Genomic DNA, 27,416 nt, shown 5'->3' with positions numbered 1-27,416 from the left:
TAATAGATCGGTTAGGAAAAGCCCGGTATATTACGACCTAGACCTAACAAAGGGGTATTGGCAGATCCCTCTGGCGGAGGCAGCCAGAGAAAAGACGGCATTTGCTACGCCGGAAGGTTTATTTCAGTATGTGTATATGCCGTTTGGACTGCACGGACCACCGGCGACCTTCCAGAGGCTGATGGATCGAGTCCTGAGGCCACATAGGCAGTACGCTTCGGCCTATTTGGATGACATTGTCATTTATAGCTTGGACTGGGAGACTCCTCTCCAGAAAGTACAAGCTGTGATTGACGACCTGTGGGAGGCAGGTCTAACCGCGAACCCCAAGAAATGTCACATTGGGCTAGAAGAAGCCCGGTATTTGGGGTATGTAATTGGGAGGGGTATTGTTAAACCCCAGGTCGATAAGATTCAAGCGGTTCAGGACTGGCCGCAACCTGTCAACAAGAAGCAGGTGCAAGCCTTTCTGGGGATCGCTGGCTATTATCGCCGGTTCATACCCAATTTTGCAGCCATCGCTACCCCCCTGACGGATCTTAACAAAGGGAAAGACTGTCATGATTAAATATAATTTAGCGGCTGAAGAAGCCTTCCATAGCCTAAAACGGGCACTTTGCTCTCAACCCGTACTGGTGACTCCGGACTTCTGCAGCGAGTTTGTGGTACAAACGGATGCCTCTGATACCGGTATCGGGGCCGTACTGTCACAAGTGAGGGACAGAGTGGAACACCCAGTCCTCTATCTCAGCAGGAAGCTGAATAAACATGAGCAAAAGTATGCAGTCGTAGAAAAAGAGTGCCTAGCCATTAAGTGGACTCTAGAGGCCCTCAAATATTACCTGGTGGGACGAAAGTTCAGGCTGATCACTGACCATGCCCCTCTCAAGTGGATGCACGTGCCCAAGGAACGGAACAGCCGAATGAGCCGGTGGTTCCTTGCCCTGCAGGCCTACACTTTTACGGTGGAGCACCGCCCAGGGGTACAGATGGGGAATGCAGATGCCCTGTCCCGAGTGCACTGTTTGGCGGGTGTCATTGCTCGACCGGAGTGGTCTGAGCAGAGGGGGGGGGGATATGTGAGAATCATGTGGGAATAGTGGATGAGGGCAGGTATATCTCATCCAGATACCTTTCCTATGTGGCCTAGTCTGGTCAGTATCTCACCTGGTTACTAATGAATAATGGAAGGCGGATATAAAAGGATGCCAGGTGGTTGTGTGAGTGTCTCAGCCTGGGGACACAGAGAGCCTGTCTGTGTGAGAGACACACGCAAATGAAAGCAGTGCCCACGGTAACTGTGGTTTGGCTGGACGGGAGAAGCCCACCAGTTGGTAGTTAGGTTGTACAGTGTTTATGTTTTTATTTCCTAAAGCATTTAGAGAATTAAAGCAAGTAGGTAGTGATGAGGCATTAAATAAATACAGAAGATTAAATAAATTCTGTAAAAAGCAAATCAAGACAGCAAAGATTGAGACAGAGAGACTCATTGCCAGAGAAAGTAAAAATAATCCCAAAATATTCTTTAACTACATAAATAGTAAGAAGCTAAAAAATGATAGTGTTGGTCCCCTTAAAAATAGTCTGGGTGAAATGGTGGATGAGGATGAGGAAAAAGCCAATATGCTAAATGACTTTTTTTCAACAGTATTTACACAAGAAAATCCCATGATGGATAACATGATCAGGGATAAAAATTCTCCATTAAATGTCACCTGCTTAACCCAGCAGGAAGTACGGCGGCGTCTACAAATCACTAAAATTGACAAATCCCCGGGACCGGATGGGATACACCCCCGAGTACTGCAGGAATTAAGCACAGTCATTGATAGACCACTATTTTTAATCTTTAAAGATTCCATAATAACAGGGTCTGTGCCACAGGACTGGCGTATAGCAAATGTGGTGCCAATATTCAAAAAGGGGACAAAAACTGAACTTGGAAATTATAGGCCTGTAAGTTTAACCTCAACTGTGGGTAAAATCCTGGAGGGTTTTCTAAGAGATACTATACTGGAGTATCTGGAGAAGAATAACCTTCTGACCCAATATCAACATGGGTTTACAAGAGACCGTTCCTGTCAGACTAATCTGATAAGCTTTTATGAAGAGGTAAGTTCCGGACTGGACCAAGGGAATGCAGTGGACGTGGTGTACATGGACTTTTCAAAAGCTTTTGATACGGTGCCACACAAAAGGTTGATACATAAAATGAGAACAATGGGGATAGGGGAAAATATGTGTAGGTGGGTTAAGAGCTGGCTCAGGGATAGGAAACAAAGGGTGGTTATTAATGGAGCACACTCGGACTGGGTCACGGTTAGCAGTGGGGTACCACAGGGGTCAGTTTTGGGCCCGCTTCTTTTTAACATATTTATTAATGACCTTGTAGGGGGCATAGAGAGTAGAATTTCAATATTTGCAGATGACACTAAACTCTGCAGGGTAATTAATACAGAGGAGGACAATTTTATATTACAGGAGGATTTATGTAAACTAGAAGCTTGGGCTGATAAATGGCAAATGAGCTTTAATGGGGATAAATGTAAGGTCATGCACTTGGGTAGAACGAACAAGTTGTATAATTATGTGCTTAATTGTAAAACACTGGGCAAAACAGTCACTGAAAAAGACCTGGGTGTATGGGTGGACGACAAACTCACATTTAGTGGCCAGAGTCAAGCAGCTGCTGCAAAGGCAAATAAAATAATGGGATGCATTAAAAGAGGCATAGATGCTCATGAGGAGAACATAATTTTACCTCTATATAAGTCACTAGTGCGACCACACTTAGAATACTGTGTACAGTTCTGGTCTCCGGTGTATAAGAAAGACATAGCTGAACTGGAGCGGGTGCAGAGAAGAGCGACCAAGGTTATTAGGGAACTAGGGGGTCTGCAATACCAAGACAGGTTATTACACTTGGGGTTATTTAGTTTGGAGAATCGAAGGCTTAGGGGTGATCTTATTACAATGTATAAATATATGTGGGGACAATACAAAGACCTTTCTAATGATCTTTTTACTCTTAGACCTGTGACGGGGACAAGGGGGCATCCTCTACGTCTGGAGGAAAGAAGGTTTAAGCATACTCACAGACGCGGATTCTTTACTGTAAGAGCAGTGAGACTATGGAACTCTCTGCCATATGATGTTGTAATGAGTGATTCACTACTAAAATTTAAGAAGGGACTGGATGCCTTTCTTGAAAAGTATAATATTACAGGGTATATACACTAGTCTCCTTAATATTGCGTTGATCCAGGGAGCTAGTCTGATTGCCGTATGTGGAGTCGGGAAGGAATTTTTTTCCCCAATGTGAAGCTTACTGTTGCCACATGGGGTTTTTTTTGCCTTCCTCTGGATCAACATGTTAGGGCAAGTTAGGATAGGATATGGGTTGAACTAGATGGACTTAAAGTCTCCCTTCAACCTTAATTACTATGTTACTATGTTTATGCATTGCTTTCACCTTTAATAAACCTGACCCAGTGTCAGTTATACCCGGACCCCGGCTGTGCGCCTGAGTTTCATGCTGAACGCACGTGACGTTTGACCCCAGCAAAGGCAATCCCGGAGTATTTTATCACAGGAGCAAAAAACAAAAAACGCGCGAGATGAAGGTGTTACTGACCGTTTCAGCCTACATATTTAAATCATCATTATTTGTGTTAGGGGCTGGCGGAATGCACCAAATAATAAAGGAGGTATAAGGTGAGTTCGCAGCCCGGGGTCCACCGTGCAGAGATGGTAAATGCTGCTCGGTAATGGCGGACGTTATATGGCGGTACAATAGAGGAATACACGGGATTAACTCCACCTAGTGTGTACAGAGGCGGACTGTTACCTCACAGAGCCTCCCGACCGCCAAACACAAATGCCGCAGCCTGTTTATACTCACAGAGCTCGGCAATGTGAGCACTGGTGTATAGACACAGAACTCTACCACTTAGACACTGGGTTAGAGTCCCTCTAGTCACACTAGTGCTCGGCACCGCAACCGCGATGCCTGAAAAGACACCTATAGGATGCTGTGCCCTGTTAGAAGTCACAGGGTGCAGCTGAACGTTGCTTACTACACAGCGCAGCTCTGGCGGACACCACTAACCAGCCTAAACTCAGGCCTGGAAAGCGCACAGGACGTGCACGAAGCCGCACTAACGGAAGCTGCAGCACCTGCGGTAGCGTGGTGCCTTAGGTAGATTGGCGCACACAGGTGCTAGCATGTGTGAGGAGGTGGGAGCACTGCAGCGCTAGGCAGTGCCACACAACTTGGCGCTGACTCTGAACTCTAACCCTAATAACATGCGTATTAAAGGGAAGGGGTTTCATAATGAGTCATTCAGCGGTTCTCAAGCATCCATCATCACACACATCTCTACCAAATACAGTGTATACTAGCGCATGGCCGAGCGGCCATGCAAACCTTTTACAGCAGCGTCCTTCCGGGACCTTCCTGATGGTCCAATCTGAGCTGGAGAAGGACCTAAGCATGTGACCTCCGATCTCCAATGAGAGATCGTCCCACGGGCATGCTCAGCAGACCGAAAGGAGGACTTAGTCCCTGGAGAAGCTTGCTGCTGACCAGCATGCGTTGCTATAGCTGGGACCAGGGGTGGCAGCAGCAACCAAACCCACAGTGCTAGTGTAGGAGCAGGGGCCCCCGTCGAGTGTCCGCGCCGGAACCAAGGGGACCGTCATCTAGGTTCCTAGGAGGTGTTTCCGGGGAGCAGAGTTAGGGAACGGACCGCTGAGACTTCCAGGATGGTTGGGGGAGGAGCCTCTATAAAAAGTGCGGGGAGCGCCAGTCAGAGTGATTCAGCAGAACGGAAGAGAAGGAGCAGGAGTCTGTGGGAGGGCCAGGGAGCCAGAACCATGAGCAGCAACCAGAGAGGACAGCGACTGAGGGATACTCTCGGTGGACCACAGGGAGACGGCACCGAGCCAACCGACAGAAGACCGCCGCTTCACTCCAGCCCGCGGCCGTTGCCGCCTCGCTCCAGCCTGCGGCCTGCCCGCAGCCGCCTCACTCCAGCTCGCGGTTGCGGCCTGCCCGCATCCACCTTCGGCCGCCTCACTCCAGTTCGCAGCTGTGGCCTGCCCGCAGCCGTTGCCGCTCCCCTCCCGACTGCGGCTTGTCCATTGCCGCCCACAGCCGCCACCGCCCCGCTTCAGCCTGCGACAGGGGCCGGGCTGTCGCGGGTCCCCTAGTGCAGCTGGTGGCCTACCAACCGCCACTCAGCACCATCGCTGCCCGCCCCTGTCCGGGAGCTGCGGCCTCCACTCTCCCACTCTCAGGCGGTATCCCGCTGCCTCTGCTGGGGGAAACTCTGCCTAAGAACTCTTCTAGGACTTGTTGTGCCCCTGCTTCACCTGGGCGTCGGAACGCCTGAAGACTACGTCAGATCCTCAGCGGCTGGGCCCAGCGGCTGCGACGCAGAAGCACCATTAAACAGGACACCGAGGGACATCAGGACGGATAAGTGACACATCATAAATAAGGACCCCCCGTAGTCGGCCATATAGTGACCGGCCTTTGCCGGAGTACTCGTGTTCTCATAATCAGTGTTTGCTTGTATTTGGTCCCTGCGAGGACAATTTCTGTTATCTTGTTTGGTTGCTTAGGACAGCCCTACCGACATCTATCTATAAAAGTTACTACCTAAAGTTCAATCCGTCTCGCGTCTCGTCACTGCATCCTGCGTACCTGCCATTACCACACTAGACTGAGCAAGACGCTGGGAACGACGTCTTTGCTGAGCAGGCTCCTCTGCGGCTGGAGAGGAATAGGAGACCGCAGAAGGTAAGGGTCGGGATTCCTCCTGTGCATAGGCAGGAACCCGACGCCTAACACATTTGTTTAACCAATTGTAACATACCACTCATACACCTGTAGTTCTACAAAATCCCTCAGTTTGTGCAGTGGACCTAGAGGAATTGATATTGTTTTCAAGGTAAAAGGTGGTTACACCAAATCAGGTTTTATGCTTTGCACTGATGAGGGGCAAGACATCAAAACAGAACTGCAAATTGAGATTGTTTGGCTTTTAGCCAATGTCATATGGCAAGGCTCATTAAAAGGGTTGATATGGACTTTCATGATTGCTACTTCCAGTAAATGGCACTACAGTTCAAGTACTATTCATCTGTGAAGAGGCCATTTGTATATTTAGTTTCCCAGAGAAGCATATGTTCCGCACATTTTTAGTGCATTTCCATAGCAGAAATGCATAAAAAAAAGCATTTAATCTGCACCTGCACAATATTTTGTCAAAGTCAAATACCAGAAGTATTTAAAGCATGACAGAGACCAGAAAAAAATGCAGAGTCAAAGACGCCTTAAAAAAAAGCAAGTATCCCAATTTAAATAATAGGTGCAGAAATGATGCAGAAATTGCAGCGTCAAAAGCTCATCAAGGGAAAGTAGCCTTAGGCTCCTTTCACACAAGTTTTTTGCCCATGTTCGTTGGTCCCGTTCGGGCTTGTATCTGAAGCTTACGCCAACGGGCCATAGACTAACCCCTATCCGACATCGGGCGTAATAGTACGCCGATGTCAAACTCCCCCTGTATGGTGCGGGCTCTGGCGCTGATATATTCAGCTGACATGTGCCCACAACTGCTATGGGTGGAATCGCCATCAACCCACGGATGTTAACTAGTTAAATGCCGCTGTCAATCTCTGACAGCAGCATTTAACTTGTACTTTCCCGGAAGCGAGTCACTAAACCCGCTCATCGGTGACCCCGTCATGTGATCGCGGGTCACCAATGGGTTGGCATGACAACAGCAAACCTCTATAGTTGTCATAGCCAGATTGCTATGAGTGTCGCCCGGTGGTCGCCAGAATTATGTCTTTTTGGTCGCCACAACATTGCATTAAAATGAAATAATGAGCAATCAAAAGAACATATCTGCACCAAAATGGTACTAAAAAAGTCAGCTTGGCACGCAAAAAATAAGCCCTCACACAACCCCAGATCATGAAAAATGGAGACGCTACGGGTATCGTTTAGTGTCCATGAACTCGCAATGACCTGGAGAATCATAATGTCAGGTCAGTTTTAGCATTTAGTGAACATTGTAAAAAAAAAAATAAAAAAAAAAAAATAAATTGTGGGATTGAACTTTTTTTTGCAATTTCACAGCACTTGGAATTTTTTCCCTTTCCCAGTACACGATATGTTAAAACCAATGGTGTTTTTCAAAAGTACTACTCGTCCTGCAAAAAACAAGCCCTCACATGGCCATATTGACCAAAGAATAAAAAAGTTATGTCTCTGGGAGAAAGGGGAGCAAAAAACGAAAATGCAAAAACAAAAATACCTCTGGTTGTTAAGAGGTGCTGACAAAGTCAACGTGTAATCTGACGTGCATCATTCTCTGGCATAGACAACTAAACTGTGTTCCAAATTATTATGCCAAAAGAGTTTAGGAGTGATAAGGTTAGAATTTTTTTGTTTGTCATTTAAACTCATTGATGGTGATGTGTGTCAGGGCCCTTTATATCACTGAAAGCAATTGCAGATACCTGTGCAAATTAGTTTGGCTGGTGTGTCCAAATAAAGGCAAGACTACTGAAGAAGGCTGTTCCACATTATTAAGCAGCCTACATTTTTTGCCAAAATGGGAAAGAAAAAGGATATGTCGGCTGCTGAGAAGCAACAAATTGTGGAGTATTTAGGTCAAGGCATGACTACAATCAACATTGCCAAGACACTTCATCGTGATCATCGCACAATCAAGAAGTATGTAGCTGATTCCCAGCACACACGTGTGCATGCTGATAAGGAATAATTGAGGACTCTTTCCATCAGGCAATTGCGTCAGGTTAAAAAAGCAGCTGCAAAAATGCCTTGTCATAGCAGCAGACAAGTTTTTGAAGCTGCTGGTGCCTCCAATGTCCCCCGAACAACAAGATGCAGGGTCCTTCAGAGGTTTGCAGTTGTGCGTAAGCCATCCTGTCGACCACCTCTATTCACTGCACACAAGCAGAAACGGCTACAGTGGGCCAAACGATACATGAAGACTGACTTCCAAACTGTTTTGTTCACCGATGAGTGCCGTGCAACGCTCGATGGTCCAGATGGATGGAGTGGAGGATGGCTGGTTGATGCACACCCCATGAAAACACGGCTAAGGCGCCAACAAGGAGGAGGTGGAGTAATGTTTTGGGCTGGATTCATGGGGAGAGAGATTGTCGGCCCCTTTAGGATCTCTGAAGGGGTAAAGATGAACTCCATAATCTATGTGGAGTTTCTAAAACAGCACTTCCTGCCATGGTTCAAGAGGAAGAACCGTGCTTTCCACAGCAAGATCATTTTCATGCATGATAATGCACCGTCTCATGCTGCAAATAACACATCTGCATCTCTGGCTGCTATGGGAGGACAAACTTATGGTGTGGCCACCATCTCAACCCTGACCTCAACCCCACTGAGAACCTCTGGAGCATCATCAAAAGGAGTGTATATGATGGCGGGAGGCAGTTCACATCAAGCAACAGCTCTGGGAGGGGATTCTGTCCACATGCAAAACAATTGAAGCAGAAACCATCCAAAAACTAAAAAATTCAATGGGCGAGAGAGTTCAGAAGCTTCTTTCAAACAAGGGGTCCTATGTGCAAATGTAACATCACCTAGAATAAAGTTTTGACTTGAAAACTGTTTGATTTCATTTTGTAATAAGCTGATAATGCTTATAATTTCACAATTCACCATTTTTTTGTTCAAAATAAAAAGGTTGAAAACTCTGCTGTGCATAATAATTTGGAACATGCATTTTGAGTGTTTCTTATTTTTAAAAATATACTGTTTTCATAGGCAGTTTGTTCAAAAACATTGCAATTATACTAGAATATTAGATGACTGGAAAATAACAATGACTGCAATTCACATAGGTAATTTAGAGAAAATATGAGGAAGTATTTTTTGCATAATAATTTGGAACACAGTGTAGTGAATATAAAGAACGAAAGAAAGTGGAGTGCTGACCTCACTTCACTTAGGCTGACTTTACATTTGCGTATGGAGGAGCTGCGGACGTCTGCAGACTTCCTCCATGAAGCTTTGCCCACGGCCGCACCTCCTCCGGTCAGTTCTGCCTATGTCTGCATACTTCTGCATGCGGCCTGCGTACCCTATCTTTAACATTGGGTACGCAGGTCGTGCGGATGTATGCAGATGCCTCCGCATGCGTTGTTTTGACGCTGCGGCGACCCACGTCTAATGCATCAAGTTGGAATTTTATACAGGTGCCGCATCGTCAAAATGACGCACGCAAAGGCATCCGCACGACCTGCGTAACCAATGTTAAAGATAGGGTACGCAGGAGGCATGCAGTAGTATGTGGATGTAGGCGGAACTGACCGGAGGAGGTGCGGCCGTGTGCGGAACTTCACGGAGGACGTCTGCAGATGTTCGCAGCTCCTCCATACGCAAATGTGTACCTAGCCTTAGTAGCAGTGCCCGCCTGCATTGTCTGCACCATTATGGTCTATGGCCCAGTCACGCATATGCCCGAATCCCGTTATGCAGGGCAAAGGTACGGATGCAGTCCCCGACGGGTCCAAAGAATGAGAGTAAAAATGAGGTGTGTCCAGAGTCTGGATGCAATTTCAACCCCTGGGCCTATATAGTTATGAATATATGCATCTATATTTATACAGTAGCACATATTATATAACATGTCAGCAAAAGAAATGGACAAGCTGCGACCTGGAAAGACGCGACGCATGACTGTCTCCGTGAATGAGCCGCGGGCGTCTATGGACAAATAGTAGACATGGGATTTCTTGAAATCCCATCCACTGTGCTGTGACATCTGGACACTGTGGGTTGGATGCTGCACAAGTACGCAGCGTCCAACCCACATCAACTCTGGATCGTCTACACATACCCTAAGTGGTTTATCATCACAGAAAAAACATACAACTTGGTTTTCCACAAAAAAGGATAACTTGGTTGTATGATCTGTAAATTGTCGTACACTGCACTAAAACATGTGGTTTTCACTTCAGACTTCATTACCCAAGAGGTGGGTTTGCATCAGTCTTTGAACGTCAAATCTGTACAGCAGGTATAAATCTCAGGGAATGATGGTGCTCTTTTACGGCAATTTTACAGCAAATTCTGCTATAAAACCAACATGAGAAATACTTCCATTTGTCTTTAAATATATTTCCTGTTCATTTCCATAGGAAACCATGGTCCATTCTGCCCATAGTGTCTGTCATGTGGAGACAGCAGCACCATGCCAATCCTTGAGGCGTTTCTGCTTGAACAAAATGAAACAAATTTGACTATTGAATTAACTGAAGCACAAGAAGACGCCCCATACACACAGAGGCAGAAAAAGCCATGGAAAAGTGTGATTGTAGTGTAACCGTCTCCCCCGCAGCAGCGCACCCATCTGGTTTTCTGGCATCAAATACTTTGAAAGCTCAAGCAAAGTCATTGGCCATGTTGGGTGATAAATGGGCAGTGCATCGGCATGACAGGGCATGGCGGCCGCCGAATTTATCACAGGTTACACCACTTCAGTTCCTGACAAAGGCGCACACGTCAATGGCTTCGGGGAGTCCGACCATGGCATGTCCCACACCAGGCTTAATGAATCGTCCCTTTGTGCATATTCACACAGAGCTTTTATTTTACCTGGATACTAAAGCGAAGCAGTTTAAAAGAATGTTCAAAGAGTATTTTGAAGCACAAAAAACCTGTGGGAACCTAGAATAGTGCCTGAGGCACGGCGGGCAGTCACCGGCCAGAGGCCGGCCAGATGGATGGCGGGCAGTCACCGGCCAGATGGATGGCGGGCAGTCACCGGCCAGAGGCATGGCGGGCAGTCACCGGCCAGAGGCATGGCGGGCAGTCACCGGCCTGGGGAACGTTGGGCAGTCACGGGACAGAGGCACGGCGGGCAGTCACGGGACAGAGGCACGGCGGGCAGTCACGGGACAGAGGCACGGCGGGCAGTCACGGGACAGAGGCACGGCGGGCAGTCACGGGACAGAGGCACGGAGGGCAGTCACGGGACAGAGGCACGGCGGGCAGTCACGGGACAGAGGTACGGCGGGCAGTCACCGGCCTGGGGAACGGCGGGCAGTCACGGGACAGAGGCACGGCGGGCAGTCACGGGACAGAGGCACGGCGGGCAGTCACGGGACAGAGGCACGGCGGGCAGTCACCGGCCTGAGCGGCTGGCTAGGTGACATTGTACCAAAACGGCAGCTCACCCCCAATCCCATAATAAGCCCACTGCCCTGACAATATATCCAGTGTTCCGCAGGTGCTATGTGCAGCGCCCTCAGCTCTCTGCCTTCACTGCTACATATGTCCCGGCGGCTGCTGCTTCCGTCCATGTCACCAGTGCCGTTAGACTCAGTGTAGCGGCCGTTTTCCAGTGCCAATCACCTGCCCCATGTAGACGTAGCCAAACTTCCGAGCTATCCTCTCCGCCTCCTCGGGCCCCGAGGGCACTTTCACTGCCCAGCTGTTCGTGTATACCCGGAGCGCCAGCACACAGGGCAGCCAAGGGAGCAGGGCCAGCGCGGAGAGTCGTCCGCTGCACTGCATGATCAACACTACCACCGACTGCCCACAAGGTGGCAGCTCTCACAGCCCAGGCGCCTTCCGCCATGGGGTCAGAGGTCAGGCCGTACACAAGGCTTTCTGGGTATTCCAACTAGTACAACCAAGTATGTAGGTGGTCGTGGGCATCCCCAGAGGAAGCTGCCTCTTCATCACTTGGCAGTGGGGGATGAGGAAGGGTCACGTCTCATGTGTTGTGCATCTGACAACTGTTCTATCAGGTTAGGGTGGGAGGCAAACTAGTAAAAGCTGTCGGGGTCTGAGAACCTCCAGAAATGCCTATGTATGTGTGCGATTACAGCAGCAGCACTAAGGCCTCGTACACTATATATATGCAGTATATCCACTGTGTGTATCTATAAGTATACACACACATATATACACAGATTGCGTCTCTAACTAGAATGGTGCCGATGCAATCACAATGTGCAATGTGTGGTGCATCTTTTCGGCTATATGCATCCAGTTGAGCCGAGCTCCACTACACAGTCTACTACAGCTTGCTGCCCGCCTCCATCAGGTGCATACAGCCAAAAATGATGCGCAGACTGCACATCGTGCCTCTGTCCGCACCATTCTAGTCAGTGGCTCCCTCAGCGCATGCGTTCCAATCCTGTTTTGTGGGGGTTCAGATGTACACCTCTTCATGCATCAAGGAAATCTGACTCCAGCACGTCCACTCATCAAGACCAGAATGAACAGCACCAGTCTTGATGAATCCGGCCCAATGTCTTTAACCCCTTTACCCCCAATGGTGGTTTGCACGTTCATGACCGGGACAATTTTTACAATTCTGACCACTGTCCCTTTATGAGGTAATAACTCAGGAATGCTTCCATGGATCCCGGTGATTCTGAGATTGTTTTCTCATGACATATTCTACTTCATGATAGTGGTAACATTTCATTGATATACAGTGGGGCAAAAAAGTATTTAGTCAGTCAGCAATAGTGCAAGTTCCACCACTTAAAAAGATGAGAGGCGTCTGTAATTTACATCATAGGTAGACCTCAACTATGGGAGACAAACTGAGAAAAAAAAATCCAGAAAATCACATTGTCTGTTTTTTTTTTCATTTTATTTGCATATTATGGTGGAAAATAAGTATTTTAAAAACTTCACCCCTTAAGGTGCTCAAAACCACATTCAAGAAGTTTATTAACCCTTCATGTGCTTCACAGGAATTTTTTGAATGTTTAAAAAAAAATGAACATTTAACTTTTTTTCACAAAAAAATTACTTCAGGTCCAATTTTTTTTTTATTTTACCAAGGGTAACAGGAGAAGTTGGACTGCAAAAGTTATTGTGCAGTTCCGCCTACATATGTGGAGGGGAACCACTGTTTCGGCGCATGGCAGACCTCAGAAGGGAAGGAGCGCCGTTTGACTTTTTCAACGCAAAATTGGCTGGAATTCAGATCGGACGCCATGTCACGTTTGGCGAGCCCCTGATGTACCTAAACAGTGGAAACCCCCCACAAGTGACCCCATTTTGGAAATTAGACCGCCCAAGGAACTTATGTAGATATGTGGTGAGAACTTTGAACCCCCAAGGGCTTCACAGAAGTTTATAACGTACAGCGGTACAATTAAAAAATCATATTTTTTCCACAAAAATGATCTTTTCACCCCCAATTTTTATTTTCCCAAGGGTAACAGGAACCCAAAAGTTATTGTGCAATTTGTCGTGAGTACACTGATACCCAATATGTGGAGGTAAAAAACTATTTGGGCCCATGGCAGAGCTTGGAAGGGAAGCAGCGCCATTTGACTTTTTTGGCTGGAATTGAGATCGGACATCATGTCGCGTTTGGAAAGTCCCTGATGTGCCTAAACAGTGGAAACCCCCCCACAAGTGACCCCATTTTGGAAACTAGACCCCCAAAGGAACTTATCTAGATGTGTGGTGATCACTTTGAACCCAAAGTGCTTCACAGAAGTTTATAACGCCCGAGCGTGAAAATAAAAAAATAATTTTCCACAAATATGATCTTTTAGTCCCCATTTTTTTATTTTCCCAAGAGTAACAGGAGAAATTGGACCCCAAAAGATGTTGTCCAATTTGTCCTGAGTACGCTGATATCCCATATGTGGGAGAAAACTACTGTATGGGCACACGTCAGGGCTCGGAAGGGAAGTAGTGACGTTTTGGAGAGCCCCTGATGTGCCTTAACTGTGGAAACCCCCCACAAGTGACCCCATTTTGGAAACTAGACTGCCCAGGGAACTTATCTAGATGTGTGGTGAGCACTTTGAACCCACAAGTGCTTCACAGAAGTTCATAATGTAGAGCCATAAAAATAAAAAGATCATTTGTTTTCCACAAAAATGATATTTTTGCTCCCAATTTTTTATTTTCCCAAGGGTAACAAGAGAAGTTGGACCCCAAAAGTTGTTGTGCAATTTGTCCTGAGTAGGCTGATACCCCATATGTGGGGGTAAACCACTGTTTGGGTGCACAGCAGAGCTTGGAAGGGAAGGAGCACCATTTGACTTTTTCAATGCAGAATTGGCTGGAATTGAGATCAGACGCCATGCTGCATTTGGAGAGCACCTGATGTGCCTAAACAGTGGAAACCCCCCAATTCTAACTCCAATCCTAACCCCAACGCACCCCTAACCCTAATCTCAGCCCTAACCCTAGCCCTAAAGGGAAAATGGAAATAAATACATTTTTTTTAAAATTGTATTATTTTTCCCTAACTAAGGGGGTGATAAAGGGGGATTGATTTACTATTTATAGCAGGTTTTTATGTTTGGCAGCTGTCATACACTAAAAGACTGACACGATCCATTTTTGGATCAATATCAGATCTGGATCCTCATGTATAACCTTTTTTCCTTTCTGGCCATGGGGGATTAATGTCAGTTTTTTCCCCCGGTGGCCGCTGGTGTTACTACAAGTTTAGTTAGTCTGCTGGTGGGTTTTTGCCCCCAGTGGCCGCTGTGTTACTACATGTTTAGTTAGTTAGCAGGTGGTGACTACTCCCTCCTTCCTATAAAGGGTCGCCTGAGGCATCAGCTACTGGTGGTGATATTATTCCTCTTTGGAGACCAACCAAGCTGGAGTCAGGAGCAGGCTGTGTTGCTGGGAGTTCCAGCTAGTTCCTTGTTCTGATGCTTACCTCTGCTGTTTGCTGCTTAGCAGCAGATAAAGCTAAGTTGTGTTTTTTAGTTTATTTAACCCCAATGTGTTGGTATTATCTTTCCTTTGGTTTTTGGTGCAGTTCACTTTATTCTTTGTCTCACCTCCTGGGGAGGGGGTTGGGGGTGTAGATCAGGGCTAAACAGGAGTTAGGGACTGGTTGGGGACTTGGGCCTCATTACCATCAAGTATACCCCCAAGTTAAGGAAAGTCAGGGCACCCCCTTAGCCTGAGGGGCAGTTCAGGGGCCCAGATTCCTTGTCCCCTGTTTCCCCATTACTGCCCCATGACAAAGACGCTTTTTATTGTAAAAATAGTTTTTGCATCGCCACATTTTAAGAGCTATAATTTTTCCATATTTTATCCCATCGAGTCATGTGAGGTCTTATTTTTTTTGACGTTCTTATTGGTACCATTTTTGGGCACATGACATTTTTTGATCGCTTTTTATTTCAATTTTTTGGACGCAGAATGAACAAAAACCAGCGTTTCACGAATTTCTTTTGGGGGGGGTGCATTTACACCGTTCTGCGTGTGGTAAAATTGATAAAGCAATTTTATTATTTGGGTCAGTAAGATTACAGCGATACCTCATTTATGATTTTTTTTTTTTTTTTTTTTTTTTAATGTTTTGGCGCTTTTATACAATGAAAACAATTTTATATAAAAAATGATTATTTTTGTATCGCTTTATTCTTCAAGCTATAACTTTTTAATTTTTTCGCTGATAATGCTGTATGGTGGCTCGTTTTTGCGTGACAAGATGACGTTTTCAGCGGTACTATGGTTATTTATATCCGTCTTTTTGATCACGTGTTATTGCACTTTTTGTTCGGCGTATGATAAAGCATTATTTTTTTGCTTTGTATAATTAAGGGGTTAACTAGTGGGACAGTTGTATAGGGCAGCTCGATACGGACGCGGCGATACAAAATATGTATACTTTTATTGGCTTTTTTGTTTATTTCCAAAAATTGATTTTTTTTATAATTTTTTTTTTTTTTTTTTTGTCCCGGGGAGGGGGACATTACTGTAATGCAGACGCTGCTGCAGGCTTACTGAGGATTCCGCAGGGAAGGAGACACTCGGAGCAGCGCAGTACATCGCGCTGCTTTGGGGGTCTCAGGGAAGCACGCAGGGAGCCCCTCTCCCTGCCGATGCTTCCCTAATCCCCTGGTACACTGCGATCATGATCATAATGCCGGTTGTCAGCTGTGATAATCAACTGACACCCGGCCACGATCAGCGGCGCCCCCCCCCCCCCCCCGGGAGCGCCGCTGATCGCTTAGACGTGCTATCCCATCCCCGGTCATACGGGCCCAGGTTCCGTGGATGGGATACTATGTCTGATGTCAGAAAGGCGTTAAGAGATGGAGTTTTCTATCTCGTTTTTCTTATCTTTCAGGTTACATCGGGGGCTTATCTACAGCATTACAGAATGCTGTAGATAAGCCCCTGATTGCAGTGGCCGCATCTTAAATGCAAAAAAATAGGTGACAGATTCCTTTTAAAACTATAGCTAATGCAGCCGCCCAAAGAATGAACTCGTTACTTTCGCCTGGGCCACAGTTTCCGAACCCTGAAGCTGGTAGAAGTAACGGCGGACTGTCCATCTGAACAATGCCCTCTTTACATTGCTGTCTCCGGGATGTGTGGTGACAGTTTTCACATGTACCGGAGACACTGACATTATAGACCTATTCAAGTGAATGGGTCTGTGCACATGTCAGTGTGTTTCCACAGACCATGTGTCTGTGGTCAAAGCACGCTGACATGTCTGTTTTTTACTGGCCGCAAAACGTCCTGCACACGGAGAACACACATGGATGTCAACATGTGACACTGGCACCAGGAAAGAGGTCCTGCAGTAAGCACTGTTCCCCCTGTGCCGGGTGCTGAAGACTCTCTCCTCTTTCTCCCCTACTCTGCCGATGATCAGCGTGAGCAGGGGAGAATGAGGGGTTGTAATTAAGTGATACCAATGACAGCAGGCGGTGGCTGATGGGACTATTAGTACCATCAGCCTAGACCTGTTCTGCTAATAAGTGACAGCAGAATTGGCTGAGAGTATTCCTCACCTGCCACCTGCACTGTAAATAAATGAAAGTTACCGGCGTGGGTTCTCTATTTTCTATAACTAGCCAGGCAAAACTCACAGCTGCAACCCTCAGCTTCAGCAAGTCTGGTGATCAAGAATAAAGTGGTCCCCACATTGTGTGTTTTTTTTTTTTTTTTTTTTTTTTTTTTTTTTTTTTTTTTTTTTTTATTATTTAAAGAAGTAAAAAAAAATAAAAGCGTAGAGTACCTGCCATTTTTAACAACCAGCCTTGCTAAAGCTGACAGCTGGGGATTGGTATTCCCAGGCTGTTAAGGGGCAATTGATATAGGCCCCCTCAACCTAAAAATGGCCTGCAGCTACCCAGAAATTAGATGCACCAATTCTTGCACTTTGCCCGGCTGTTCCCACTTGCCCTGTAGCGGTGGCAAGTGGGGTTCATATTTGTGGGTTTGATGTCAACATCACATTGTCATGTGACATCAAGCCTATGACTTTGTAATGGAGAGGCATCTTTTTCCCATGGTGCTGAGGTCAATGCAGTTCAGCCTTGCTGGAAGCACAGCCTCATTGACCGGTGGTAACCACAATGATGACACCGCTGGTAAATGATGCTGCCCTCGCAGCAGCTTATTCACCAGTGGTTCTCAGCCTGGATGATCGCATCTTGGTACCATATAAGTTGAAAACTGTTTATCCCCCAGACGTGGATTACGGCGTGGGACATAACAACTGACAGGTGAGCGATGTGGTTGTTTTTTTTTTCTCTAGACACCTTCCACGACAGCCACCTTGGAGGTTGTCTCCCCGCCCTAATAGGGGGACAGGAAACACAAAAAGGTTAAATAACCCTCCCCTTCCTGCTACCTCAGTGTTTTTCCTGTCTGCTATCGGGGCATGAAGAGGTCACAAGGGGCTGCCGTTGCCAGCGAGCGGAGCCCTAGATACTTACCAGAAGCTGGGCAGCTGAGGTCGGGGGGTGTTCTCTCCTCCATGTGCTGCTCCCGTCTCCACCACCGGTGTGACTCGGGACATGACCGCCCCTCCCGCTCCCTCCGGGATAAAGCGGGGCGGTATGGTGCCTGCTGGGGTCCTGCACAGCTCCCCGGCGTCCTACCTCCTTCCAGCGCTGCATGGGGAAATGCGCGCCGGCGCCCGGGGGACCTGGGAAATGGTTCCAACAGCGGCGGGGGTCGACCAACGTCCTCCCCAGGGACAGAGGAGGAGCACCAGAGAACGAACGCCAGCAACACCCTTAAAAAGGGTGCAGTAGCTCCAGGTAAGCGCAGTGTGTCTGTGGTGTGTACGGACATGGATGGTAAGAGGCCCTCAGCTGCAGCATCTGCGGAGCCCAGCGTTCCCCCTCCTACAGTGAGTAAGCAGGGCCAGGTCCCTCGGCTGTCAAAATACGGTGGCACAGGTCTGAGTAAGCCTTCTCTTCTTGCAGGAAGACAAGGTCTCTACCCCTAAAAACCCCCGCAAGTGTGGTATTTGTGGTGCCAGGTTTCCTTGTGACTACAGAAAGAAGTTATGCCAACCCTGTACGCAAAATATCCTGCGTACCGAACAACCCTCCCTGTTTGACAGCATAAAGACTCTCATTAGGCAGGAGGTTCAGGCCTCCATAGCAGCCCAGACCCCCGAGGCCCAGGGCCCGGCCTCAAAAAAGAGGAAAAGGGCACCCATGGAGGCTGACTCAGACTCAGGAGAGGTCCGTTCCTCCGGATCGGAGGATATTTGGGAAAATGAGGGCTCCACGTCCACCTCCAGTCATGATGCTAAAAAATATTATTTCTCCGCGGAGGATATGGAGGAGTTAGTATCCATGGTGAGAAATACCATGGGATTAGAGGAGGAGGAGATCAAGCTCTCAGTTCAGGATGAGATGTTTGGAGGGTTGAAACCCAGAGGTAGAAAGGGTTTCCCAGTTCATGAGATTATAAAGGATTTAATAGCTCAGGAGTGTTCCTCCCCCGAGAAGGCACTTACTGTGCCCTCTGAGCTGAAAAACCGTTTTCCCCTAGAGGGTGATAGTTCTGTTTGGGAGATCCTAAAATAGACGTCCAAGTATCTAGGGTCACTAAGAAGATGTCCTTACCCTTTGAGGATGCCTCCCAATTGAAGGATCCAATGGATCGCAAAATAGAGAGCCATCTTAAAAAGGCCTGAGAGGCCTCTACGAACCTGCTGAAAGAAAATATTGCATCCACCTGCGTAGCCAGATCTTTGTTTTTCTGGCTACGCACGCTGGAAGATCACCTATCGGGGGGCACTCCAAGAGAGGAAATCCTAGACTCCCTAGCAATCCTCCAGAAGGCAACGGGGTATTTGGCTGATGCCTCAGGAGAAACGGTATGGGTAGCAGCAAGGTCCCTTGTCCTTTCAAACTTGGCCAGGAGAGCCTTGTGGCTGAAGTCATGGGGGGGTGATATCACCTCCAAGACGAAACTGTGTGCTATCCCCTTCCAGGGACACCATGTGTTTGGGCCTGTCCTAGATGATATCCTGGAGAAGGCCTCAGACAAGAATAAATCACTGCCGGAACAGAAATCCACCAAAAGGCGTTTTTTTTTTCGTCCCTCAAGAGAGCAGACCTCCCAGAGGCCATTCAGGGGAAAGGGCAAGACGGGTCAATGGAGCTACCCGAAAGGGGGTAAAGGAAGAAACATCCTTGTGCCCCAACAGCAGCAGCCCCCAGAGAAGCAGTGACTCCCGGGTAGGGGGTCGACTCACACAGTTTCTCGCCCAATGGCAGGCCATGACCTCGAACCAGTGGGTCCTGCACACTATACAATATGGGCTGAAGCTGGAGTTCGAGCACCCCCCCCAAACGCCCTAAGAGTTACCCTGGCACAGTTCCCAAGTCTGCAGAAAATATTGTTCCGTCAGAAGAACTCCTACGGGAAGAAGTGGTCTCATATGTACCTCCGCAAGAGGAGGGCAGGGGACATTATTCTCGCCTGTTCCTGATTAAAAAAAAAAAAAAAAAACCCTCAGGAAAACACAGGCTCATGATAAACCTAAAGCCCCTGAACCACTTCATCAAGTACCGAAGGTTCAAGATGGAATCGGTGAAGACAGCGATCCCGCTCATTGGGCAAAACTGGCAAATGGCTACGATGGATCTAAGGGACGCGTATTACCACGTGCCCATTCATCCAGATCACCAGAAGTTTCTGAGGTTCGCGGTCTCCCACGACCGAGGAATCAGCCACCTCCAGTTCAATGCCCTGCCGTTTGGGGTATCCCCGGCACCAAGGGTATTCACAAAGATCATGAGGGAAGCAGTCATCTCTATCCGGCTTCAGGGGATATGTATTGTGCCGTATCTAGACGATCTGCTGATCGTCGCACCATCGGTAACCTGGCTGAATCAGGACGTATCAAGAACCCTATAGATACTCCAAGGCCTAGGGTGGATACCGAATCTCCAGAAGTCGGCCCTCTATCCTTCCCCCGAGGAGGAAATTCCTGGGGATTCTCTTGGATTCGGAGAAAAGAACCTCCTTTGGGGAGAAAGATCGGCAAAAAGACCTTCGGCAAAAAATAATCAGGTTCAGAGACCAAAGGGCGCCAACATTGAGGGACGCCATGTCCATCCGGGGTTCCCTGACGGCGTGCATTCAGGCGGTATCCTGGGCACAAGCTCATACACGAATCCTCCAATCATATGTCCTGATGAACGCGAGGAAGTATCCGAACAACCTATCAAAAAAGGTTCTGCTTCCAGGACATGTAAAAGCGGCTCTTTGGTGGTGGCTGAGTTACCGAAACCTGAGACGAGGAGTAAGTTGGGATCAACTTCCTCTAAAAGTACTATGTACCGATGCCAGCCTGGGGGGCTGTGGTCGAGGATTCGTACTTTCAGGGGCAGTGGCCCCAGAACATAAGGTCCGTATCTTCAAACCTAAGAGTTGATGGCGGTCACCTGAAAGCCACATCAGCCCTGGCCAAGAACCATCATGTTCGGATATACTCTGACAATGTGACCACGGTGGCATATCTCAGACACCAAGGGGGCACAAAGTATGCCAGTCTGAAGAAAGTAGCAACAAGAATCTTCCTCTGGGCAGAGAAGCACCTGTTATCCATTTCCGCAGTACACCTGAAGGGGTCGGAAAACATCAAAGCAGACTTCTTGAGCAGGAAGGACATCCATCCAGGAGAATGGTGTCTGAACCAGGAGGTCTTCCAGACCCTAGCCTCAAAATGGGGAGACCCAGAAGTCGACCTGTTCGCGAATGCGCAAAATGCAAAAGCGACTTATTTCTCCCTCAGTCCCACGTACGGAGCCCAGGGGACGGATGCATTTGCCCATCCATGGGTCTTCAGACTGGCCTACGCTTTCCCCCCAATCCCGATGCTGGCAAGAACGTTACAAAAAATAAGAGCAGACGGAGTCACAACGATCCTAGTAGCTCCCATGTGGCCAGGGCGGAGCTGGTAAGGCGCTCTGTTGGACATGGCCAAAGAGGGTCCCTTGCTTCTACCCCAAAGGACCGACCTCCTGTTTCAGGGTCCCTTACTACTACACCCGAACCCGACCAGGCTACGTCTAGCAGCTTGGTTATTGAAGCCAATATTCTGAAGGCTAAAGGGTTGTCGGATGAGGTAATCCAGACCCTTCAAAAAAGCAGAAAGACGGTGACAGATGCAAAATATGGAAAGAATTTTGCTCCTGGGGCCCCTGACCCCTCCCATCCAAATATTGCCCAGATACTTGACTTCCTGCAGAAAGGGTTAGATCTAGGCCTTACTCCAAGTACGTTGAAAGTACAGGTATCTGCCCTTAGTTCTTTTTTTGACCAAGACCTAGCCAGACACCGCTGGGTCAAGCGATTCATGGTAGCGGCAGGCAGGATTCGCCCTTCACTCCCTAATCGGGTTCTCCCCTAGGATCTTAATTTAGTACTCAACAGCCTGACACAGGCCCCGTTTGAGCCCCTGTCAGAAATCTCATTAAAGATTCTTACACTCAAAACAGTGTTTCTGGTGGCAATCACATCGGCTAGACGGGTGGGGGAGCTACAGGCCCTATCAGTACAGGAACCTTACCTCCTACTCAATCCAGACAGTATAATACTATGTCTAGACCCCTCCTTTTTGCCCAAGGTGGTGTCAGACTTTCATAGAAGCCAGGATATCGTGTTGCCCTCATTTTGCCCAAATCCTTCTAATTCGAAGGAGGGAAGGTTTCATACCCTGGATGTTTGCAGGGTAGTTCTCCGCTACCTCGAGGCAACCAAGGATTGGAGAATCGATCAGAACCTGTTCCTCCAGTATTCGGGAAGAAACAAAAGGAAGAAAGCGGCAAAGAACATGATAGCGGGCTGGATCAAGCAGTCCATCTCTCTAGCATATTCTGCAAGACATCTCTCTCCTCCTGAGTCGTTAACAGCCCACTCCACTCGATCAGTCGCTACGTCCTGGGCAGCGAGGGGAAATACATCTTCGGAGCAGATATGCAGAGCTGCCACCTGGTCCTCTGTGCACACCTTTACTAGGCACTATAGACTGTATTTCAATAGGGATCTGACGTTCGGCAGACGCGTCTTGCAAGCTGTAGTCCCTCCCTAGAAAAATTAACGTTGGCATGACTCCAAGGTGGCTGTCGTGGAAGGTGACTAGAGAAAATAGAATTAGACTTACCGGTAATTCGGTTTCTAGGAACCTTCCACGACAGCACTAATTTCCCTCCCTATATAATATGTTTGCCTGATGATTCCTGCTCTACTGGCGGTAACTATTCATGCTAGTATGTCAGAAAAAACACCGAGGTAGCAGGAAGGGGAGGGTTATTTAACCTCTTTGTGTTTCCTGTCCCCTATTAGGGCGGGGAGACAACCTCCAAGGTGGCTGTCGTGGAAGGTGTCTAGAGGAAAAAAAAAAAACAACCACATCGCTCACCTGTCAGTTGTTCTGTCCCACGCCGTAATCCACGTCTGGGGGATAAACAGCTTTCAACTTGTATGGTACCAAGATGCGATCATCCAGGCTGAGAACCACTGGTGAATAAGCTGCTGCAAGGGCAGCATCATTGACCAGCGGTGTCATCATGGTGGCTACCACCGGTCAATGAGGCTGTGCTTCCAGTGTTTCCTGTCCCCTATTAGGGCGGGGAGACAACCTCCAAGGTGGCTGTCGTGGAAGGTTCCTAGAAACCAATTTACCGGTAAGTCTAATTCAATAATTTTTTTTTTTTTTTTTCAGAAGCCGAGGGCTTTGGTGGAATTAGGCGTTAGAGTGTAACAAACACAGTTATACTCACCTATCTCTCTCTCTATATATATATATATATATATATATATATATATATATAATATATTCGGCCACGCCCACTCCACATAGCAACCAATCACTAAGCATCTTTCATTTTACCAGAGCTGTTTAAAAGAAGCTGTTATTGGTTGCTATGAGCAACAGTTTACTTGTACACAGTTGTGGTAACTGAGACCTATTATTCTTAGCATTTCTATGGTGTTATCGTCCTTCTGGAAAGCTTGAAATAACACAATTTATTAAAGTGCTGACACAGACCACCCTCTGACACAGACTGCAGGGGGACCTCAGTATCACACAGGATAGGATTAGATGCACACCTCAGCACGCAGTAACACACGATAGTCTGTTGAGCTGTCTTCATTATCTAATCCTATCACACAGGATAGGATTACACTGCCCAAAAGTGACACCATTCTAAAAACTGCACCCCTCAAGCTACTCAAAACTACATTCTAGAAGATTATTAACCCTTCAAGTGTTTCGCAGGAACTAAAGCAACATGGAAAGAAAAAATGGACATTTTAATTTTTACAAAAAAAAATTTCTTTTAGCATCAATTTTTTTCATTTTCACATGGGCAACAAGATAAAATGGATCCTAAAATTTGTCGGGCAATTTCTCCTGAATACATCGATACCTCATATGTCGTCATAAACCACTGTTTGGGCGTACGGCAGGGTCCGGAAGGGAAGGAGTGCTATTTGACTTTTTGAATGGAAAAGTAGCTCCAATCGTTATCGAACACCATGTCACGTTTGGAGAGCCCCTGTGTACCTAAACTGTGAAGACCCCCACAAGTGACCTCATTTTGGAAACAAGACCCCTTATGGATCTTACCTAGATGTGTAGTGAGCACTTTGAACCTCCAGGTGCTTCACAGAAGTTTATAACGCAGAGCAGTGAAAATAAAAAATCATTTTTTTTTTCCTCAAAAATGATGTTTTAGCACGCTATTTTTTTTATTTTCGCAAGGGTAACAGGAGAAATTGGACCACAAAAGTTGTTGTGCAATGTGTTCTGAGTACACCGATACCCCATTTGTGGGGGGGGAACCACTGTTTGGGCGCACGGCTGGGCTCAGAAGGGAAGGAGCGCCATTTGACTTTTTGAAATTAAAATTACCCCTAATCGTTAGCGGACACCATGTCGTGTTTGGAGAGCCCCTGTGTGCCTAAACATTGGAGCTCCCCCACAAATAACTCCATTTTGGAAACTAGACCCCCTAAGGAACTTTTCTAGATGCATAGTGAGCACTTTGAACCCCCAAGTGCTTCACAAAAGTTTATAACGCAGTGCCGTGAAAATAAAAAATATTTTTTTTAACTCAAAAAAATTATTTTTTAGTGCACAATTTTTTTTATTTTTACAAGGGTACCAGGAGAAACTGGACCCCAAAAGTTCTTGTCCAGTTTGTCCTGAGTACGCTGGTACCCCATATGTGGGTGGGGACCACTGTTTGGGCACACGTCGTGGCTTGGAAAGGAGGTAGTGGCATTATGAAATGCTGACTTTGATGGAATGGTCTGTGGGCGTCATGTTACATTTGAAGAGCCCCTGGTGTGCCTAAACTGTGGAACACCCCCCCCCCCCCCCCACAAGTGACCCCATTTTGGAAATTAGACCCCCCCCAAGGAACTTATCTAGATGTGTGGTGAGCACTTTGGACCCCCAAGTGCTTCACAGAAGTTTATAACGCAAAGATGTGAAAATAAAAAATCATCTTTTTTCCTCAAAAAATGATTTTTAGCTCGTAATTTTTATTTTCCCAAGGGTAACAGGAGAAATTGGACCCCAAAAGTTGTTGTCCAGTTTGTCCTGAGTACGCTGATACCCCATATGTGGGGAGGAACCATTGTTTGGGTGCACGTAAGGGCTGAGAATGGAAGTAGTGACGTTTTGAAATGCAGACTGATGGAAAGGTCTGCGGTCGTCGTTACGTTTGCAGAGCCCCTGATGTGCCTAAACAGTAGAAACCCCCAACAAGTGACCCCATTTTGGAAACTAGACCTTCCAAGGAACTTATCTAGATGTGTGGTGAGCACTTGGAACCCCCAAGTGCTTCACAGATGTTTATAACGCAGAGACGTGAAAATAAAAAAATCAATTCTTTTCCAAAAAAATAATTTTTTAGCCCCCAACTTTTTATTTTCCCAAGATTAACAGGAGAAATTAGACCACCAAAGTTGTTGTGCAATTTTTCCTGAGTACGCTGATACCCCATATGTTGGGGTAAACCACTGTTTGGGCACACGTCGGGGCTTGGAAAGGAGGGAGCACCGTTTTGACTTTTTGAACGCAAAATTGGCTGGTATCAATAGTTGCACCATGTTGCGTTTGGAGGTCCCCTAATGTGCCTAAACAGTGGAAACCCCTCAATTCTAACTTCAACCCTAACCCCAACACACCCCTAACCATAACCCTAACACACCCCCTAACCCTAATTCCAACCCTAATTTTAACCCTAACCCTCTTTCCAACCCTAATGGAAAAATAAAAATAATTTCTTATTAGTTGATCCTGCCTATGGGGGTGATATACGGGGGGTTTATTTACTTTTCATTCTATTTTGATCACTGTGAGAGTTTATCACAGTGATCAAAATAGAATGAAGGTAAATTGCAGCCGGCGGACGGACTGTGCATGCGCCCGCCATTTTCAAGATGGCGGCGCCCATGGTCCGGGACACCGGGAGGCAGAGAGGGACATCGGAGGTACCGGGGAGGGGGGGGGGGGTTGGAAGGTGGGGGGGGCACAGAGAAGGGGGAGGGGAGCCGATGATGGCGGCGGCACATTGCCACCGTCAGTCGGTATCGGGGGCCGATCGGCCCCGTGAGCTGGTGGTGGTGGGGGGGTCGGATCACGGTCTCCAGCCATGTCCGATGCTACTGCAGCATCGGCCATGGCTGGATTGTAATATTTCATCAGTTTTCATTGATGAAATATTACTATCGCTCTGATTGGCTGTTAAAAGTGAAACAGCCAATCAGAGCGATTGTAGCCACGTGGGGGCGAAGCCACACCCCCTGTGGTGAAGAACAAAGCCCCCTGTATTTGCGGGTCAGGTGACCTTTCAGTGACCAAGGTCACCCGACCCGCAGGGGGGCTTTAAAGTCATGACGCCACATAGGCGTCATGGGTCGTTCTGGCACGACTTTTCATGACTCCTACGTGGCGTCAAAGGTCATGAAGGGGTTAAAGCTGAGCTGTGATTGGTTGCAATGAGCAACAGTTGTGGTTACTGAGGCTTCTTATCATTTCTATAGTATTATCATACTTCTGTAAAGCTGGAAATAACACAATTTATTACCGTGCTCGTACAGACCACCCTCTGACAGACTGCAGAGGGAGCCCAGAATCACACAGGATAAGATTAGATACACGGTTCAGCAGTCAGTATCACACAGGATAGGATTAGATACATGGCTCAGCAGACAGCAACACACAGGATATGATTAGATACATGGCTCAGCAGACACTATCACACAACAACAAACAGTATCAGGATAGGATTAGATACACAGCTCAGCAGATGGTATCCCACAGGATAGGATTAGATGCACATCTCAGCAGACTGTATCACACAAGACAGAATTGGGCTAGTTTCACATTTGCGGTTGAATCCGCAGCATATCTTCCGCAACCTCAAACGCATGAAAAATCATTTTTTTGCGCATGGTGGAAAATTTTACAGGAGAAAAAACTAGATAAACAGACACCACCAATGGGACAACAGTGGCCGTTGTTATGCAGTGACAGCTAGGGGGTGCTGTATGGGCTGCCCGGGACATGCATGCAGGCATTCCTTTTGTTGTGATGGGGAAAATGGTGAGAGGCAGGATTATATATGGCCGATATGTATCACTGGGGTGGGTGCCCTGTGATGGAAGCTTGAACGTGTTGATCAGCAGATAATACTGCTGAGGGTTTGTTGCTGTGTATCAGGGAAGCTTCCAGGCGACTTAGTGAAATGGGTGGGACCAGTCACCTACAAATCCACCCAGGGGCATGTGTCTGAACGCCCAATGTAAAGCCTGTGTGTGTTGATAGGATCTGCAATGAGGTCATGAGCCATGTGATCCTTACCTCACCTGTGGGTGTGGCTACGGACCATATAATGTGCCTGAGGTCTGGTAACATGGGAGAGAGTGTGTATCTGAAAGGTTCAGGGTGCAAGGTCCTGGAGGGTCACTAGTGGGAGATTCTGGGAGAAGGATTGGATCCCTGGAGCACGTGCTGCGACCTTGGACCTGGTGAGGCGTGAGTGTTGGACAGTCTCAGGAGGGGATGGACGTCCTGAATAGCACCCGCTGAGGCCCTGGACCTGGTGGCTGATGTGTTGGGAGA

The 27,416-nt window shown here is 47.4% G+C and overlaps 1 protein-coding gene across 4 annotated transcripts in view; it reads right to left on the bottom strand.

Annotated features, from left to right (window-relative positions):
• The window catches only part of LOC141055106 (proprotein convertase subtilisin/kexin type 4-like), a 264,894-nt gene extending 253,229 nt beyond the window's left edge, over window positions 1-11,665 (bottom strand). The window contains exon 1 of one of the 4 annotated variants that reach the window (XM_073552061.1): window positions 11,414-11,665. In XM_073552061.1, the coding sequence (XP_073408162.1) occupies window positions 11,414-11,575 (162 nt within the window). In that variant the 5' untranslated portion in view covers window positions 11,576-11,665. The remainder of the gene's footprint in view (window positions 1-11,413) is intronic. The other 3 variants (XM_073552062.1, XM_073552063.1, XM_073552060.1) reach the window with 3 other exon arrangements.
• Window positions 11,666-27,416: the final 15,751 nt, after the last annotated feature.

Source organism: Dendrobates tinctorius, unplaced genomic scaffold (assembly GCF_039654945.1).
Source record: "Dendrobates tinctorius isolate UK_male_01 unplaced genomic scaffold, ASM3965494v1 ptg000184l, whole genome shotgun sequence".
Taxonomy (NCBI): Eukaryota; Metazoa; Chordata; class Amphibia; order Anura; family Dendrobatidae; genus Dendrobates; species Dendrobates tinctorius.
This window is presented reverse-complemented; position numbering and strand designations above follow the sequence as displayed.